Source organism: Chanos chanos, chromosome 9 (genome assembly GCF_902362185.1).
Source record: "Chanos chanos chromosome 9, fChaCha1.1, whole genome shotgun sequence".
NCBI lineage: Eukaryota > Metazoa > Chordata > Actinopteri > Gonorynchiformes > Chanidae > Chanos > Chanos chanos.
In genome coordinates this window covers 33247817-33268470 of record NC_044503.1, presented here as the reverse complement: position 1 = coordinate 33268470, position 20654 = coordinate 33247817, and the positions used below count along the sequence as shown (strand labels likewise).

At 45.8% G+C, this 20654-nt stretch overlaps 1 protein-coding gene across 1 annotated transcript; it reads left to right on the top strand.

Annotated features, from left to right (window-relative positions):
* The first annotated feature begins 1281 nt into the window (after positions 1 to 1281).
* On the top strand, positions 1282 to 20091 carry pip5k1ab (phosphatidylinositol-4-phosphate 5-kinase, type I, alpha, b). Its single transcript, XM_030784162.1, has 17 exons — positions 1282 to 1317; positions 7584 to 7593; positions 8578 to 8612; positions 9891 to 9971; positions 10691 to 10821; positions 11949 to 12066; positions 13369 to 13521; positions 14081 to 14380; positions 14862 to 15079; positions 16523 to 16606; positions 16862 to 16910; positions 17123 to 17207; positions 17445 to 17618; positions 17879 to 18014; positions 19219 to 19281; positions 19640 to 19727; positions 20038 to 20091. Exons 1-17 carry the CDS (start codon positions 1282 to 1284, stop codon positions 20038 to 20040), a joined length of 1764 nt encoding a protein of 587 aa, XP_030640022.1. The 3' UTR covers positions 20041 to 20091.
* Positions 20092 to 20654: the final 563 nt, after the last annotated feature.

The window sequence follows — 20654 nt, the reverse complement described above, 5'->3', positions numbered from 1 at the left end:
TCTCACTGGACCATACTCATAGAAACAGTCTACTCAAACTCTAGACTGACATTTGCATTCAAATGCGCGGGACTACCTCATGTGTAATGTCAAACAGATGCATAGAGTCATTGCGCGTTTGACCGCAGTCGACCTTATAGCTGCAGATTTCTCTGCTTCACATTTCCACGAGAATACCGACTACTACTGACTGTTCAAAACCTAGTCGTTGCGCAGTTTTCATTCCTCTGGTAAAATCTACCGCAACAAGCAACTTCTCTCTCCAACTCACTGAAGTGTCTTGCTGTTACTACCGTTACCGACATATCAGACAAATGACAGTTGCAGCGGCAAGCGTTTTTATAACTGTAAGAGCGTTGCAATGTTTATTGAAGCCCAAACCAACCTGAGACACCGGCTTAGTGTATTCTTTGTATAGGCTATACTCCTTTGTTTAACTGCTCCCTTTATATCAGCAGTTTCTAGACTATTTGGACAGATATGAGGTATTTATGATTAAACACACCACCAATGTGTAACATATTAGTAAACTGAAGAATGTTTCTCATAAAGGAAATAATGAATAGAATAGCATAAATCTTCTTAATGTATAAACATGTTCGGTAATTTTAGGGAAATAGCATGTGGATTCCTTACTCGTGATCTGGAAAAAAAAATGTGTTGGAGCCTACTTACTCCCTGCATGAACAAAATGATTTAGTCTATTCTACTGTTTCACTTGTTTGTTGCTCTCAGTTCAAATGGAAAATTTTATTTGCCCAAGATGCATATCATGCGATACTACGAGAAGAGCCCACCGCCCCCCTGTCAGTCGCATGCGATGTTATCAATTGTTATCGTCTGCCAAGCTATTTTGGTCCCATACAAAAAGGCTAGGCGGCGGAGTTTGCCTTCATACTTCATAAGACGGGAGAACATACTGGAATACGGTCATTTTTGGCAACACTAGAGCGCTTTCATTTACAGCATGACTCCTATCAAATCTCACTATTTTAACGTGCAACCTGCTTAAGTGAATTATTCAGGACTGATTTTTTTTATAATGTGTCTAAACAGCGGTATGTTTTACACATTAAACTAGATTAAACGATTTGTCGTTTCCACAGTTTTGTCAAGGAGGAGAGCTTTTGGTGTAGCTACGGGGGGTACAAGCGGGAAAAGGTTGTACTTTTACTGGCAGGGCTAAAGAGGGGGTTAGAAAGGAGGGAAGGTATACAAGCGGAGACTGGGACCAGCAAACCCAGTAACTGTCCGAGTCCAGTGAAGCCAAGCCACAGCAAAATGGCGACCGCCGGTCCAACTGATTCGGGCTCGAGTGTCCAGACAGGTAACTAAGCAACAAATACTTTGTTTTCGTAGTTTCTGCGTATATGTGTAAAGCTAATGTATACGGATACCCGCAAAGCCTAAATGTCGCTATACGTGAAGCCTTTTGTGAGTGAAACGTTACAGTTTTGTTGAATGGGATAATAGAGCTAAGCTCATCAACTGTTTTAGCTAGCTAACTCAACGTCAGATAAAATTGGCTTGCTTCAGTCGGGGCATTTTTTCTGGTTTGCCCCAGAGCTAAAAAATGATGATTACTTTAAGACGGAAGCATGAACGTTGAAAGAACACATAGATAGCAAATGTCAGCTACTACGGGTTGCTTGTTTTGTCTTTTCTGTGTTTTCCCCGGTTGCTCGGCAAATGTAGCTAGCCAATGAGACTAGCTAGCTAGTTAGCTTGGCTAGATCGTAGCTTACTAGCTTTATACCAAGTTATCTACCCGCAGAATAAACGAAAATGGGCTTTCTTTTCCCTTCTGCTGTATTCAACAGCAGGTATTAAAATGTATAGCAAAGTGAAAGCAGTATTCCCATGGAAAAACTCCTGTCAGCGAAGAAGCGACAGAGGAAAACCTCAGTTTACTAATAAGTTACTAGGCTAACTAAAGTGGCTAAATAAAAGCGTCTTGTACACAGAAACCTGTGTATCCTCGCCGGTATTAGCTTACGGTTAAGGTGGCAGTTTATCTCTGGCAATCGCCACATTGGTTAATAGTCAGAACAGTTAATGAATTAATTAATGAAGGCTTGATGTATAATGCTTAATTTAGGCTTATGCTAAACGTTAACAAGCATGTTGTAAATTAGTCCTGGATATTTCATGACTGGTATCTAACTTATATTTCAGAGTCACACAAAATTGACACATTTCAAAGTTATCTGAAAACATTTTGGAAAACAGGCTGTGGAGTTGTCCTGGTTAACCTAGTTAACTATCGGGGTAAACCATTTCGAATCATTCAGGTTATGATGAGACGGCTCAAACCGCGGCAAATTTTTTTATATCAATTAACATGAGAAACCTTTGAAACTGACTTTGTTAGACGTCGTTTGTTCTATAACAAGTCAGTGGAGTTTATTTGTTACACGTGTTTAGGTTTCCTATAGTCTGACGTAGTATAATAAGTACCACCGTAAGCCAGTTTTGACGCTGAGTAATACTTTCAAGTTTTGCTATTACATCATCTGGCGTGGCGAGTTTAACTAGATGGATGTGGGTATGTCGTGACTTTCTCCTCTGCATCATTCCTGAACTCAGGATAGAAGCTTTGTATAAAAGCAGAAATTTTGTCCAAAGGAACTGGATTTAACCCAAACCCAAGTCCACAGGCATGTAGGATATTTGAGAGCAGGAGAAACTTTTCAGAAAAAAAAAGTTTCTCAACTAGTGGTCTGTTGTGCTTATTGTACACCTGACTAGCGTAACAGAAGATATTTTAATGCAAAGTTCGGGGCGCATCCGAAAACGTGCGCCGACAGAAATGTGTGAACGGTGTGAAGGTAACTGGCCTACATTATCAAATAGCAGGAAAAGCAGCCTAATTTTCAACCAGTCTCCGGAGAAGTTTCTAGATGTGGGTCAGAGCGAGGGAGAGGGAGAGTGAGCCAGTGTCATCCGTTTGCTATGGATATCAAACGTTCCCACATCAACAGTGAGACAAGCTCCCGCTCTGGATGCGGGTTTTGGAGAAGAGTGGAAATGCCTAAATGCTTACACGCGTTTGGACAGAGGTTCCCGCGATGGACGTTACGTTATGCAGCGTGTCCTTTAGGGTTTCCAGTGAGAGGTTCACAGTGTGATCTTCTGTCATCTGGGAGTGGAAACCTGTTGGGTCTTGTCCTATTTAAGCGCATATATATATGTATATATATGCTTACTATATATATATATATATATATATATATATATATATATATATATATATAGTGAGGGCCAGCTAGTGTCGTGTGACGTGTGCGTGTGGGTCTGTGTATGTGTGCGCACGTCCATTGAAGCCCAAGAGGTACCAAAACAAAATTTATGTGAGTCGCTATATGTTACCGTTTAAAATCAGATCATGAGAACATATGCTCTTCTGTCCCGTTTGGTACGTGTGTGTTCACAGCACATCAGCAAAACCACTTCCCCAACATTTAACGCGCAAACTGCGAAACAGTTTTATTTTCTTTTGAACTGTGTGGTTGTATCAGTGGCTTAGTCGGATGTCTCAGTCTGTTCGGTGGATGTTGGGATAGATGTTTCGGGGGGGGGGGGGGGGGGGGGGGGGGGGGGTTTGTATTACTCTATGCTCCTGCCTTGCTTAGAGGAACTACACACAGTAGAACCGTTTACATGAATGGTCCTTCAAATCTGGTTGTGACTCTTGGAGGTTCTGACTTTTGCCTTTTTTTTGCCCTTACCTCATGACTGGAGGCTATTTCTCGCATGAGGAAACTGGTTCCAGCCCTCTTCAGTCAATCTGGCGCCATTTGTTTTTAAATGCCACGAAAACCCAGAGGCATTGTGGACCTCCAGAACCAGCTTTTCTGAAACCCAAGTTTGCGTCTCCAGTCGACGCCGGTCTCCTCCTTGGATGTATGTCAAAATCGCCATTCCTGAGGCCTGGATTAAAATAATTGCAATGTAATCGAGTTTTTTTTTTTCTCTCTCTCCTTTTTCTTGACCCATCTAAACAGCCAGTGTATGACTAAGAACGAAGACCAGAACAGTCTTTTTTTTTTTTTTTAACAAGGATTTTCTTGCAGGAACAGAAAACCCCCCCCCCCTCAGATTCTCGGTAGGGCCATATGTGTCTCTCCGAATTCTTCAGCTAGCTCAATTATTCTGCTGCAAATTGAATTTGTGTGAGAACGCACAAACATCTGGTTCTCATCATAGGAAAACACAGGAGCCAATCTAAGTGGAAAAAAAAAAAACACACACACACAGTGACTGTACAGCGTCTCCTACATGGAAGCTCGTCAACAAGTGACAAACAAACGAAGCCAAAAAACATTCGCAACAGCCTCCATTTCAATTCGGAATGAGCGAAAAACAAAAGGTGTATTTTGTCGACGTGGTTAACGAACGAGTGGTTGCGTTTACATCAGTTAGTCTGGCGTTTGCCAGGGACGACTCAGAAGCAAAACATCTAGGCCTGTCTTTTGAGAGAATATTTTTGAGAGAAAAACCATCAGTTTGACCTCAGACCTTTGTGAGGGATCTCAGTGGCGTTATAAAAGGGGAAGAATCCTTGCTGTGGAACTATAGCTGCAGTTTAACGTGAGGAGTTTTCTCAAAGATTGATATATATATGTATACATGCCAGGCCTGTACGTTGTGGGATTTGTGGGATTTGTAGTTGTATCAGTAGAGTTGTGATCTCTGTAATGTGTAACACGAACCCTTTGGAGATGAAAAGTGTTGTTTTACTCCCACAGATCTGAGGATGCCCTTCTGGAGGATGTTAGCCTCCCAGAGAGGTAAATGCATGGGCGTGCTGTGCTGTGCTGCTTTTCCGACTGTGTGTGACCGAAACACAGTAGTTAAGAGAAACCGTGGCATTTGGATCCAAAATGGCGTCTGCTATCTCTTGCCTGATGTTGAGTTTGGTGTGTTTGGAAATCCAGGTGAAAAGACTAAGCAACACAAGAGAGGTTTTGATCCAGAATGGCAGTGTGTGTTTCTTGCGTGTTTACGTGGTCCACCCGCGATCCAGGCGTTAAAAAAGTAACTGGGAGAGCCGCAATGGCGTGTGCTTGCTGTGTCAGTCCTGCATGGTGTTTTCTGTGTTTCCTGAATGTGTGCCTTTTCGAGCCAGTACGGCTACTCTGAATGTAGCCACCTGTTTTTTTTTTTTTTGTTTTTTTTTTTTTTTTGCTGCAGTAGTTAATAGACCAACAGACTGCAAAAAAAATAAAATTGTGGAGATAAACAAAAACATCAGTATTCATCTAATGACAGGCCAGATATCTCCAGACATTTTTAATTCCTTTTTTTTTTTTTTTTACTCTCTTTTTATCTGTTTATTTATTTATTTTGCCCGTGATTTGTCCTCAGGATATCTTTGACCCGTCACCCGCCCCGGTCTGTTTTTATTTCGCTTACAGCTCCGTGGCTCAAAAATAGCCGTTGCCATTGGTTACTGGGTTGGGGCCTCTGCTGAGTGGGTGGTAGAGACAGAAGGGGGGGGGGGGGGGGGGGGGGGGGGGGGGGTTGAGAGTAAACACAGCTCTGCAGAGGGTGGGCGTCTCACTCCGCCAAAAAGGGTTTATTTCACAGGAAAAAAAAAAAAAAGTTTTCCTTTCTTTTTTTTAGGCCACAGACGCATGTGACGGGTCTTAATTGGGGACCGTCGTGCGCTTTGCTGCGTCTGGAAAAGGCTCTCCGGTTGGGATTGCGCGTTAACCGTGGCGCGTCGTTCTTCGGTCAAAGAACGTTCATGGAGCTCTTCACCCTGTATTACATCTCTGACTTTTTGTAGCAGATTTTATACACACACACACACACTAGAGGTTCTGTGTAGTAAAGGAGTAGGGATGTGACAGATGAAAACTCACACCCCTTTACGTTACCGTGTCGGGGCATTTTCGAGCCTCAGCGGGGAGAGAAAAGATCTGCCAGCGGAACAGAGATGTAACCGAACGGTTTCACCTCCTCTCAGGATTCCCTGGAGTGGATTTCCAGAATGTTCCGCCCCAGCTCCAGTACTCTGTGATGTAACACACCGCAGGTTATGTTAGCAATGCAGAATATCGGCGCCCTGTGTATGACCTGTCGGCCAAAATGGGAAGGGGTGAGGAGGGGGCTTTGAAATGTCCCGTAAGAGGGAGGGCTTGGTGAAGACGCTAGCCAAAATTTTGTTTTGTTTTTGTTTTTTTTTTCTAGAGAACAAAATGACACGGTGTTGCTGTGTGAATAATGTGCTGTGTTCCTGCGCGAGGCACAATTTTAGGGAGATTTTCTCTTCCAGCTGAATGAGTGATAGCATCTCGCCTGACAAAAATCCACCCTGAGGGAAAGAGCATGTGTCACGCACCTACTGTTCTCATGTTATTTTTTTTATTTACACACACACACACACACACACACACACAGTTTAACAAGATTGCCGTGGGGTGATTTAGGCTGTGTGTTTGACACGGATTGGCCCAAGACTCCACACACACACACACACACACACACACACACACACACATACCTGTTACTCCAGGAAGAAATGGGTCTTAAATGAGACAGAAGCAAACTCATGCCAGTCTCCAGTACCTGCGCTGCACGCTCACTCTCTTGACTTTCCCATGGCTAAGCTGTCTTAAACAGCGGGTTTGCTGTCCAAGAAAGTCTCTGTCTTTTTGTTTCTCTGTTTGTTTTTAATGCGCGCGTGTTTGTGGGATGTGTCTTTTCCTGTAAGTGACAGCCTGATTGAAAGCAGACACCCCGAAGAAGCCGTCTGACTTCCTGTCCCCCTCGCGCTCGGCATCCGGCCTATCTGATCCCCGCGCGTCGGCCGTGAAATAAAATTAGGCGAGCGCGGCCCTGGGCGCGCCGTCCCGTCCGGTTCGCCGACGCGTTTGGCGTGAAACGTGTCCCCTGATACGGTGCCAACGATATCTCTGTCACCCAGCACTGCTCTTCCCCCCTAACCTTTCCCTGTTCTCTCTCTCTCTCGCCCTTCCTCCCCGTGCGGGTTTGGGGGCCAGGTTTATTTTCAGCTCCTCTGCTCGCCGGCTGGATTTGGGATTATTCCTTTGGGAACAACCCGGAGCCGCTGCAGGCCAGCGATGCGTCCATGCGCAGAAGCCGCGTGTATCAACGCACGTGTGTGTGTGCGTGCGTGCGCGCGCATCTGCAAAACCACTTTCGTGGATGAAATGTATTGTTTTCGTCGACTTAGCCGATTAACGAAGCTGTCGCTCTTCCTTTTTTTGTTATTGTTGTTTTTTAACGGTTTAGGGGCAAGTTTGGACACGTTTTTCAAATCGCCAGTTTTTTTTCATTTGGAAAGTTCCTCGACAGCGTAGTGTACAGTAAATAAACATGCGTATGGATAGACACACAAGCTCTTCGTTTACCTTAGACCTGTTTCGTTAGTGCGGGAGCTGAATGTCATATTCATATTTAAATGATAAGAAGGTCTCACTTTGATTTGGTGATGTCACTTTGTGGCGTGATGGAGCGCTCTGGGTTAAAACTGTTCCGGGGGCAGGCTGTGGTTACAGACACCAGACGCTTTTGTGTTTTTCTCACTTTGTCTTTCTCTCCCTCTTCTGGATTAGACTCCTCCTGGTCTTACCTGTCTCAGGTACAAGGTTTCTCTCTCTCTCCCTCCCTCCCTCCCTCTCTTTCTTTGTCTCTCTCTCTGTCTCTTTCTCTCTGTGTGGGCTGTATAAATGCTCAGGTTAAATTCCACTCCAGGTGTGTGTGTGTGTCTGTGTGTGTGTGTTAGGAGGCTGACTATGAAGACAGGGCCCTGTAAAGCAGACAGTGTGTCCTGGTACAGTGAAGCTGCTTTGGACTGTCTGTTGCTCTTCATCTGATAAGAGTGTTTATTAGAGACTGCGCATGGACAGCCAAACGCTGTTATGTGACACTCGGTGTCTGTGTCACCGCCTGAGCTGTTACCATAGTGAAGAGCGTTGACTGACAGGGGAGGGGGTTGTTTTGCTTATATTAATTGGATGTTAATTTTGGGCTGTGACTGTCTGGGAACGTAACGTGGAAGAAACAGCAACAGCTGGGATCTCTCCTGCTCTGAAAACAAAATGCTTATTCCAAAGAATAAAAACAGAAATTTCCAGAGAACTGAGTTACAGAAGACTGTGCGTGTGTGTGTGTAAATGTGTGTGTGTGTGTGTGTGTGTATTAAATGTACTTTTGTTCAGTATCACTAGTGGACAACAGTTCTGTGGAGATAAGCGTGGGCCAGATGTTGAGCAGGTCAAGTTTAGGTCACTCACACAGGTGTGAGGTGCTGTGTGAGTTTACAGCCTCACGTTGGCCACCTCACGGCCAGCCAACCAGGCTTTATTCAGAGCTGTGTGCTCAAATCAGGTTATTGGATTTTTTTTTTTTTTTTAGAGCGCTGTTCTGGCCTGTGATTGGCTGACAGGTTCAGATTCCGAAGCGTGTCACAAAAACAGCATCTTTACACGTCTGTACCTTTTTTTTTTTTTTTTTAAACAGTTTAACAGAGTGCAGTCTGACTGAGTTATCTCTCTCTCTCTCTCTCTCTCGCTCTCTCTCTCTCTCCCGTTCTCTTTCTTTCTCTAGGGTCTACTGGCGCTCGTAAAGCAGCCTCAACTGAGGTAAGTGTTTTATTTTTTTCCTGTATGTTCATTCGTTTGGTTGCGTTTGTGTCCAGTCAGCGCAGAGCCCGGCCTTTCACTCAAACTCAACACAAACACCGGCACGAATCAAAATCCTCTCAGATCCAAATCGTCACACGGAATTGCCTGCGTCATATCAGTCGAATGTGAACATCGAACCACATTCGCGATCCAGATTCAGATTTCGGATCCCGATCCTTTTTCGTATAAAGGAACAGTGTGCGTTGCTACGGAGACCCTGTTCCACGCAGGCTAAACTGTGGCTGTTCCAGGCCTGGCTGTGGTCGGTCAGGGCTTGTTTTGACTTTTTATGCGACCGCGTGCTGTGCCTCCTCACACCTGAATGCAGTAAACATGTTGATGGTTTGGTGGCGTGAGACCTTGATGTTTGTTTTCAGTATGTAATGGATCTGACAAATATTGATTTTTTCTCTCTAAATATAAAGAGATTTTTTTTTCCCACATGCTCTGTTTCCTGGTCCTATGCACGAATACAGACACACACACACACACCCACCCACCCACACACACCTCATCTGATCACTGTTCAGGGCCTTGTGTTTATCCAGACCAAAATACCATCACACACTCGCTCATGCAGGTTTCTACGTTGACAAACACATGAAGAATATAAGTTGACTGTGTGTGTGTGTGTGTGTGTGTTTGGCTCTGTCTGGTCTAAGACCTGTCTTTATGCAAACATGACTGTGTCCATCACATTGTAGTAGCCATGGCAGTGTTGCCTGTGTGTTCTAACACGAGCTGTGTTTGTGTGTTTAAATGGGAGCTGTGTGTGCGTGTGTTTCAGTCAGTGTCTGTGGTCAGGGTTCGGTGTATGAGAGAATCACAGATGATCCAGGATCATTTGTTTAAGACACACAGCATCCAAACACACCCAAGCTTCACACTGTCCCACGGAGTTTGATGTGTGTGTGTGTGTGTGTGTGTGTGTGTGTGTGTGTGTGTGTGTGTGTGTGTGTGCGCGTGTGTTTGCTCCACATGCCTATGTGAATCAGTCAGAGACCTCAAACGGAGGGGAAACGTTGACACGGCTGAACATACACACCCATTGTTTCCATAGCGACGGTGGAAAAATGTGATTGTGTTTGGTTTAGGGGCAGTGACACTCACCGTAAAAAAGAAAAAAAAAAACCCAAATAAGAAAGGATAATAGACGTCCCTCTCTACATTCCCATGGTTAATGTCATTCTCTGTCTCTCTCTCTCTCTCTCCCTCTCTCTCTCTCTCTCTGTCTAGGCACCTGGTTTGTCCCAGACTATGAAGAAGACTATTGGTCACCGGGGGGTGGACCCCACGGGAGAGACCACCTACAAAAAGGTCAGCAGCCGGTCAGCGGGTCAAAGGTCAAGTGATTCACCCTGAAAGAGAGAATCGTGACAGGGAAAGGGTGGGGGTCGGGGGGTGGGGGGACTGAAGAGAAAAAAGTGTGATTCATAAAAATCAAAAATCGTTGCATAACTTTTAGCAAAGAGGAAATCAGATGTCTTCAGCTTTCAACACAGGTGGTTGTCCAGACCAAAAAAAAAAAAAAAGTTACCAGTTTGTTTCCTGTCGTTTCACTGTTTGTAAATTTCCATGGAGACAAGCAGATCCAAAGCCAGAAACGGATACATATTAGCACGAGTTTCCTCATTAATCATTCATCTTTCTGTGTTTTAGTCGCTTGTTTTCCTGGACAACGCGTGCCCCCCCCCCCCCCTCCCCCAAGTGTTCTTTCACTTTACTCCCAAAGCACACCCCCTCCCCACCACCTTTTCCAATTCTGGATATTTAATCCGTTCTGTTCTTCTTTTAGAATGTACCTGCAATCTCTCTCTGCCTCCCCTCCTTGGGTTTTTTTCCTCCATTTCATTTCTCAGTTTGTCATTTCAGTGTATTTAGCACCTCCAGGTGCAACATCTGTTTCTCAACCTCTGTCGGCGACTGCCTTTCTGTTTATGCCCGGTGTTAGGTCAACACCCAGTAACATATGCTCACTTGCGCTCGCTCGCTCTCTCTCTCTCTCTCTCTCTCTCTCTCTCTCTCTCTCTCTCCAGACGACCTCGTCCGCGTTGAAAGGGGCGATCCAGTTGGGTATAACGCACACGGTGGGCAGCCTGAGTCAGAAAGCAGAGAGAGACGTTCTCATGCAGGACTTTGTGGTGGTGGAGAGCATCTTCTTCCCCAGGTGTGTGTGTGTGTGTGTGTGTGTGTGAGAGAGAGAGAGAGCGCGCAGCCTGTAATCAGATCTCATTCCCCACGTGAGAGGAATACACCTGACCCAAAAACAGGTTGTCTTTTTTTTAAATTTTTTTATTTACTATGACAGAATATGCTAAAGCATTTCTGCATCGAATAACCAGGATCCTTATGTGATCCGGGAAGGCTCCAGTATAGAGCTCCAGTATAAATGTGATATAGAGCTAGCACATTTAAACACACACACACACAGTACACACACACAGCCCCACACAGAAACAAGCACAGTTGCACGCTCTGTGTGTGTGTGTGTGTGTGTGTGTGTGTGTGTGTGTGTGTGTGTGCTTGCGTGCGTGCACTATGCATACCAGGCCAACGTTAAAGAATGTTGGTGTTTTTGTAGATTTCCTGTAAGACGTGTGAAAGCGTGTGTGTGTGTGCGTGTGTGTATGTGTGTTCTTTGTGAGTGAATTTGTGTTGTGTTGAGCTTGTGTGAATGGCATACAGAATCCTAGTAATCTTTATTTCTGAGTGTGCGGATTCACTTGGGTGTTTTTTTTTTTTTTTTTTATGAAGTATGGTCACTGCTGTGTGTGTTTTGTGTTTGACTGGACAGGCTGGAGGGCTGCGGTGTGTGTGTGTGTGTGTGTGCGCGCGCGTGCGTGTGTGTGTGTTGAGTTAGATTGTGAAGGGACTGCTACTTCCTCAAACAGTGACATGTCACTGACAGCCCTGTGACCTCTGCATGAATTACATTACTCTGTTAGTTAAGAGTTTCAGAGAAAACTGTGTGTGTCTCTGTGTCTGTGTGTCTCTATGTGTGTGTGTGTGCGTGTCTCTGTCTGTGTCTGTGTATGTGTGTGTGCATGTGTGTGTCTCTGTCTCTCTGTGTGTGTGTGTGTGTAAGAGAGAGATTGCTGCTGTGCTGATGTCTCTCTCTCTAGGCCTCTGGTGTTGTACAGACTCTTCTTGTTACAGATACTGTTGTATCTGCTTGTGTCTCAAACACCAAATCAGCACATTTTTAATCTCTCTCTCTCTCTCTCTCTCTCTCTCTCTCTCTCTCTCTCTCTCTCTCTCTCTCTCTCTCTCTCTGTATCTCTCTCTCTGAGACAGTGAGGGGAGTAATCTGACCCCTGCCCATCACTACAGTGATTTTCGGTTCAAGACCTATGCCCCCATCGCCTTCAGATACTTCAGAGAACTCTTCGGTATCCGGCCCGACGACTACCTGGTTAGTTATACACACACACACACACACACACACAGACGTACAGACACACATACACACACGCATGCATGCATTCACACGCACACGCGTACACAGCGTTATATCAAATACAAAACCATCTCAGATATACATGCCTCACACTCATCTTTCACATGTACTTTCACTCAAACCTCAAACACACACACACACACACGCTCCTATTTAAAACACACACACACACACGCTCCTATTTAAAACACACACACACACACGCTCCTATTTAAAACACACACACACACACACGCTCCTATTTAAAACACACACACACACACATACACACGCTCCTATTTAAAACACACACACACACACATACACACGCTCCTATTTAAAACACACACATACACACGCTCCTATTTAAAACACACACACACACACGCTCCTATTTAAAAGACACACACACACACACACACACACACACATACACACGCTCCTATTTAAAACACACACACACACACACACACACATACACACGCTCCTATTTAAAAGACACACACACACGCTCCTATTTAAAACACACACACACACACATACACACGCTCCTATTTAAAAGACACACACACACACGCTCCTATTTAAAACACACACACACACACATACACACGCTCCTATTTAAAACACACACATACACACGCACACACACATACACACATAGTTCAGATAGAGAGACAGTTACTCATTGACTTTCATATCTCAAAATACACACACGCAAACACTCACACACATTTTCCCCCTGCTCCATGCAAACACACACACACAAATACACAGTCCCCTGCCACTGGTGTGTAATGTCTAGAGAGAGAGAGAGGGTACAGGGGGGAGAGTTTATCAGTGCAGCTGTGAATGCACAGATAGAGCCCAGTCAGTCTGTCTCGCCCAGCCCCACAAAGAGAGACTGTATGTGTGAGTGTGTGTGAGTGTGTGTGTGAGTGTGTGTGTGAGTGTGTGTGAGTGTGTGTGAGTGAGTGTGAGAGAGAGAAACACAGCGGTGTGTTTACACACATTTGCTCTTTTTTCCGGGTTCGGATAACAGAACCACTGTTTACTGGTGCAGTGCCACTGTCTCTGAAACCACACCTAATTTGTAGTGTGTGTGTGTGTGTGTGTGTGTGTGTGTGTGTGTAACTCTTTAGAGATTTCAGGCACTCTGTGTCACACTATGTGACGTGAACTTTTGGCGTTTTCCGAAAAACCTTGCTTGTTTGTCTGTTCATGAAACTGACCCCGGCTGTGTGCGTGTGTGTGTGTGTGTGTGTGTGTTTTGCTCAGTATTCCCTGTGTAACGAGCCGCTGATCGAGCTGTCTAACCCAGGGGCCAGCGGATCTATCTTCTACGTGTCCAGTGATGATGAATTCATCATTAAAACAGTTCAGCACAAAGAGGCCGAGTTTCTCCAGAAACTTCTGCCCGGCTATTTCATGGTAAGGGGTGTGTGTGTGTGTGTGTGTGTGTGTGTGTGAGAGAGAGAGAGATTTTATTCTGCTGAGTCTGCTGTGTTCTGACTGGTTATGACCGGTGGGGGTTTTCCACAGAACTGGATTACTCAGTCGGACATAACTAGAGTCAGAGTCGTCCAATAGGAGAAGAGCCCAGACACATTTCTATTGGACAGTCTGCACCTTTTACTTCAGCCATTCAGCTGACTGAGAAAACCTGCTTTATGGAATACTCCTCCGGTGTGTGTGTGTGTGTGTGTGTGTGTGACTAGAGAGCTGAAGTTCCTTTTCATTAGCGGTTGAGCGGACATTCCGAAAACTGAGGAGAGCATTTAAAAATGGAGGGAAAAACATCCCTCCCCCAGATGCTAGACAATAACTTTGTGAATCAGCCCAAAACTATTGAACTCCTATGTCCGTCATAAACACAGCACCAACGTGCAGACAGACTCTACGATGTTCTTCTTTTTTTTTGTGTGTGTGCGTGTGTGTGTGTGTGGGACAACACCTGACTGCGTGCGTATCCACGCGTTCCCTCGTCCAGAACCTGAACCAGAACAAGCGGACCCTGCTGCCGAAGTTCTACGGGCTGTACTGCGTGCAGGCGGGGGGGAAGAACATCCGCATCGTGGTGATGAACAACCTGCTGCCGCGCTCCGTCCCCATGCACCTGAAATACGACCTGAAAGGCTCCACCTACAAGCGGCGGGCCTCGGCCAAGGAGAGGGAGAAAGACGTGCCCACCTACAAGGACCTGGACTTCATGCAGGACCTGCCCGACGGGGTCCTCCTGGAGGCCGACAACTACAACGCCCTCAGCAAGACCATCCAGAGAGACTGCCTGGTACGTCACCAGAGCCCCAGACCCAGAGAGAGAGAGAGAGAGAGAGAGAGAGACTGGGACTGGGAGAAACAGAGAGAGAGACTGGGACTGTGAGAAACAGAGACAGTGAAGGAGACAGAGAGAGAGAGAGAGAGCCACAGACCAAGAGAGAGACTGGGACTGTGAGAAACAGAGACAGTAAAGGAGAGAGAGAGAGAGAGCGAGCGAGCCACAGACAGACAGTGATGGAGAGAGATAAGAAGATAAGAAGGGAGGGTGTGTCAAACTAGTTTTTCTGTGCACGTATATGTGTGTCTAAAAATACATACACATATATGTATATACATATGTATGTGTGTGTGTGTTGTATATGTATATATAATGTAACAACGGAAAAGCTTAATGAAATGTGCTGACCTTTATATTGGAATAAGCGAACAAATAAAATTTAAATTGTGTGCGTGCGTGTGTGTGTGTGTGTGCGTGTGCGTTTCTATGACAGCTCTTACAGAGTTTTAAGATCATGGACTACAGCCTGTTAATGGGGATCCATAACGTGGAGCAGGCGTGTCGTGAGCGGGCGGGGGAGACGGGCGTGTCGGAGGGGGCGGTCACGCCCGACCAGAGGAGGCCGCAGGCCCAGAAGTCCCTCTACTGCACTGCCATGGAGTCCATCCAGGGAGAGGCCAAAGGCAAAGGAGCCCTGGACAGCGAAGACCAGTCAGTCTCTACCTCTCTGTCTTTGACCCTTTAGACTACATCACCATAGCACTCATACCACTCTGTCTCTGTCTGTCTCCTCCTCTCTCTCTCTCTCTCTCTCTCTCTCTCTCTCTGTGTCTAACTCTCTCTCTCTATCTCTCTCTCACCTCTCTCTCTATCTCACCCCCCCCTCTCTCTCTCTCACCTCTCTCTCTCACCTCTCTCTCTGTCTCTGTGGTTGCTTTTATGGACTCTCTTCTTTTTAATCTCTTTGTCTTTTTCTCTCTGTCTCTCTTTGTGTCTCTGTCTTTTCTCTCTCTGCCGCTGCTGCTTTCGCTCTCCCTTTCTCTACCCTGTACCGTCTTTGTCCTCAGGTCTGTCTGCTGTCTCTCTCTCTTTCTGTCTAACTCTCTAACTGTCCTCAGGTCTGTCTGCTGTCTCTCTCTCTCTGTCTAACTCTCTAACTGTCCTCAGGTCTGTCTGCTGTCTCTCTCTTTCTGCCTAACTCTCTAACTGTCCTCAGGTCTGTCTGCTGTCGCGTTATCTCTGTCGCCGTTGTCGTTTCTTTTCTCAGCGTGTCACGCTCTCATGATAACTCGTCTGTTTCATCTCCTGCTTCGTGCCAGCCTTTCTCTTTCCTTTTCTTTGATGTGTTTTGTTCTCTGGCAGTCATGCAGTAAATGTATGTGCACCAGCCCCTGACAATGTCTCGCTAAACAAACATGTCACACTCGCTTGATATTTTCACTCGTACTCTGTGGGTTGAGTTTCAGTGGAGAACTTGCTGTGTACGCGTGTGTGTACGTGTGTGTGTGTGTGTGTGTGTGCGCGTGCATTAATAATCATTAGCTTATACTCCTCTCAATTAGTAACAGCATCTTGCTAGGTTGATGTTTTTCTGTGGGTTGAGTTTAAGTGGAGAACTTTGTGTGTGTGTGTGTGTGTGAGAGAGAGAAACTGTTTCTGTGCTGATGTTTAGCTCTCTCCAGGTGTCTGGTGTTGTGTAGACTCTTATCGTTACTCAAAGATACTGTTGTATCTGCTTGTGTCTCAAACATCAAATCAGCACATTCCTTCTCTCTCTCTCTCTCTCTCTATCTGTCTCAATTCAGTTAGAACTCAATTGCCAAAGCACATGAATTATTACATGACAGAAAATACTCAAAACAAAATCATTTCTCTCTCTCTCTCCCTCCCTCCCTCTCTCTTTCTTTCATCTGGTTTCCCTCAGACAGCTTCATAGTTGAGATGTTTTTCATTCACTGCCCAGACCCGACCTCCCACTCATGTCTTTTGTCTGTGGCTATATTTGTCATAACTCACCTGCCTGATATCGAACCGTCACGTGGCGGCGTAGCCGTGCGAGTCGTGGAATTTGCCGGATTCAGAGAGAACTTTTTGCGTTTCACCGGTAGTCGCACTAAACAATGGCATCTGACGCATTTTTCATCTCTCCCACAGAATGGGAGGAATCCCAGCACGGAACACCAGAGGAGAGAGACTCCTACTCTACATCGGTATTATTGACATCCTGCAGTCGTACAGGTAATGTGTGTGTGTGTGCTCTGAGTGTGTGATAGGAATCCATGTGTGCAACAGTGAAAGCTGTTCATGAAGGCATAAAAATGAAAATAAGAGGTCTGAAAGTCAGAACATCTTTAAATGCTCGTCATTTCTGTTTCCTGATGGGTGTGGAATTTCTCACTTGACAGACCTGTGAGATTATATGTGTGTTTGTGTGTGTCACATGACTTGCCTTTATTAAATTTGTGATTCTTTGGTGTCATTTTCCTCATGCAGATTTGTAAAGAAGTTGGAACATTCCTGGAAAGCATTAGTTCACGATGGGGTATGATTAAAATATAATCATTTTTACATATAATTTCCAAGATATCATGTTTAATCATATTGTTCCGTTCTATCAACATCTCCTTTTTTTTTTTTTTTTGAGGTGTGTCATTTAGGTTTATGATAGGGCTGTGAACATGTAATGCATATTTATTCTCTGTGCATACAGCATTGTGAATTTAGAGATCTCTCTCTCTCTCTCTCTTTCTGTAGGACACTGTCTCAGTACACAGACCTGGTTTCTACGCAGAGCGGTTTCAGCGTTTTATGTGTAACACAGTCTTTAGAAAGATCCCACGTAAGTCCCGCCCTCCTCTCTCCTAAAGAATCCCTCATGTGTCAGTCAAAAAACTCACCGACAGCCTCCATAACATGATTGCCCCCCCCCCCCCCCCCCCCCCCAAAACTCTGAAATTGATTGTATTGTACATACATATAAATAATGTGCTATGAGGACATCTTGGCTGGAGTTATGTTGTGCTGTGATGTCATCGGCGTGTATCTTTTTTTTTTTTTTTTTTCCCTGTCTCTTTAGTGAAGCCCTCGCCTTCGAAGAAGAGTCGGGGGGGCTGCCAGAGCGTGGTCCGGCGCCTCCCCATGGGAACGGCCGCGCCCACCTCCCTGTCCAACACGACGGCACACACCTTAGTTGATGGCAGACTCGTGTATCGGCCTCACTTCATCCAGCAGGAGTCAGAGGGAGACAGCGGTGAGGACAGAGAGAGAGAGAGGGGCGGGGGAAGAGAGAGAGGGGCGGGGGAAGAGAGAGAGGGGCGGGGGAAGAGAGGGGGGGGGGGGGGGGGAAGAGAGATTTGGGTGAAAGTGTTGACGGATGGATGGGTGGATTGATGAGTTAATGCATGAGTGTTTGTTCGGTGGTCAAATAGGTATGTACAATAGGTAAACCGTAGTAAGCTTCTTTTTACCCCTAATCTTTGGATTGTTTGTTTTTCTTTTCTCTCCATTCAGGCATGCAGTCGGGCAGACCTGACCTCCTCCCAAGGACCCCACCTGTAGAGGAGGGCTCCTTGGAGCTTGCAGAGACAAATCTTTCCGACCTGTCACTAGGCAGCACAGGGCTCGCCGCCTCCTCACCCCCACTCAGGTAGGGCTGGGCGATACGGCATAAAAATAATATCGCGATATTTTTAGGCTATATACGATATATATATATATAGATATTTTGAAATCTCCTCTACGGCACTTCATAAATGCTCGATTTGACCCTTTGATGCATATAATCACACCTTTATGATGATTCTAGTAGTCCCTGCAACATATGTCTGCAACAAAACATTCTTGTTTATATCCATTAGTGGTTTCTAATGGAGCAATTTTAAACTTGCATGCGAAAAGGGGGAAATCACAACCAAGTTAAATTTAACAAAACAGTAATTATTCAACATCTTCCTTGCGATACCCAAACCACTGCCAGACGATGGATCCAGTGCTGTTTCATCTTGGAACCAATTCGTCCGCCTCCATCTTCCGTTACCGTTACCGAACTCAACGTGTGTAAACTCGCTTTGGTGCTTCTCTTCTTTCGTTCTTTCCCTGTTCCCTCCAGATACAAAAACACACGTCTCACATACATGTGTTACACCTACTCCCCGAGGAGAGTGGTCTGGATGGGCGGGTGAGCGCATATGTGACGTATGCGTGTGAGTTTTTCGTTTCTGTGAGAGGGAGAGAAGCGAAACGCCGAAGCGAGTCTCATGCCGGCGGCTTATAAAAAATTTACGCGACAGTTTGTACTCGATGTTTGCGATATATAGTCATTGACTACATAGCGCGTAGAACAAGCCGCGATACACCGAGTACATTCGAAGTATCGCCAACCCTTACTCTCAGGCACCTCAGCCACACCCATGTCTCTCGCAGCTCTCTTTTCGTTCATGACCGTCTTTACTGTCGTTCTGCTTTCCCGACTTCGCTTTCCTCTCACGGACTGTACTGAACACCTCACAAGCGTGTACAGGGCAGAGTGTTTTAAAGTGTGTGTGTGTGTGTGTGTGTGTGGGCAAGAGAGGTACCGTGTGCAGTTTCGTGAGCGCATGAGCGGTCTTAGTCTTACCGGATCTTTCCGTCGGGTCGCCGGGTTCAGTTGGTTCATGCTTGAGAGGTCAGATGAGAGCACGCTGTATTGAATGAAAGATGAACTGAGTCGACTGAACGGGCCGACACAGAGAGGGGGCAGAGCAGCTTCCCGTGGACTCACTCCCGCTCCTACAGGGATAGAGTGACCGTTCGGTGTTTTGTCTTTGTTTTTGTATGACAGAATATTAAAGGAGCGTGTTTTGTCTGTACAGGTCGGTCGGGGTGGAGGTGCACAAATCTGCAGGCATGGAGCAAGACCACATCGGCTCAGACAGGTACACACTCACACACACACTCACACACACACACACACACACACACACACACACACACACACACACACACACACACTCTCACACACACACACACACACTCTCACACACACACACACACACTCTCACACACACACACACACACACACACACACTCTCTCACACACACACACACACACACACACACACACACACACACAGTGCCCCAGATGGCTGGATAGAACCAGTGCTGTACCCAGATTAACCATGTTCTCGTCCTCATTTTTCCCTCTTTGTCTCATGCACACACGGTCCCCCCACCCCCCTCTCTCTCTCTCTCTCTCTCTCTCTCTCTCTCTCTCTCTCTCTCTCTCTCTCTCAGCACTGGGGCAGAGGCGCTGGACGAGCAGACGGAGAATGCAGACGCTATTTCGCTGAAGGACATCATCCCAGAGACCAACATATGTTTTGTAAGTCTCACCCTGTAACAGGACCAGCGAAGGTCCAGGCCAGGGGCTCTCTCAAAGAGTCCGAGACACGCGTTACGCTAATGTCAATACATTCACCCGGCGTGGAGATAGTTTACATTAGAATAGTTTTTAATTCAACAGTATCTGCATTATGGTTTCAAACAACAATTAATCTCCCGCTTTGTTTCTTGCGAACAAACGAAACTGATGAAAAGAAAGGTATGAGTGATGGAGACCTGGAAAAGGAGGAGTGAAACAGACGTGTTGACTAACCCCGCCCCCCCCCCCCCCGTTCCCTTTCTCTCCACAGTAAAAACCTGCGTAGGAGTGAGGGATGGAGGGTAAAAACAAGAGAGAGAGAGAGAGAGAGAGAGAAGAAGGAGAAAATGAGAAAGAAGAGTCTCATATCTTGAGCGGCGATCCCTCGCTTTTTGTTCCCCCCGGGGAGGAGGTCGTCGGGAACAGCCCCCCAGGACGTGCCGAGAGAGGGGTGGCGTGACGTCGGTAGTACAGAAAGAAAGAAAAAAGAAAAAAAAAACAAAAACGAAGAGAGAGAGAGTTGAGAGGAAGGGGGAGAGAAAAAGAGAGAGAGAGAGAGTTGGATGGGTTGAATTGGCCTTCTTCCTCTCCGACATGACGTTTGCTGCTACAACTCCGACTATTTCTTACAAACCACACTACTGGAGTCAGGATGGAGGTCACTAAAGCTGGTTACACCATACCATTTTGTTTCTTTCTCTCTCACACACACACACACACACGCGCACGCACGCAGGAAACGAAAGGGCATTGAAATCATGTATATTACAGCCAAATTCATTTAGTTTTTACATTTGGTTTGGACAGAACAGTGCGTGTGTTTGTTTGTTCTTTGTTTACTTGGTTTTCGGTCAACTTTGATCACATTGTTCTACTACATTCTCTAAC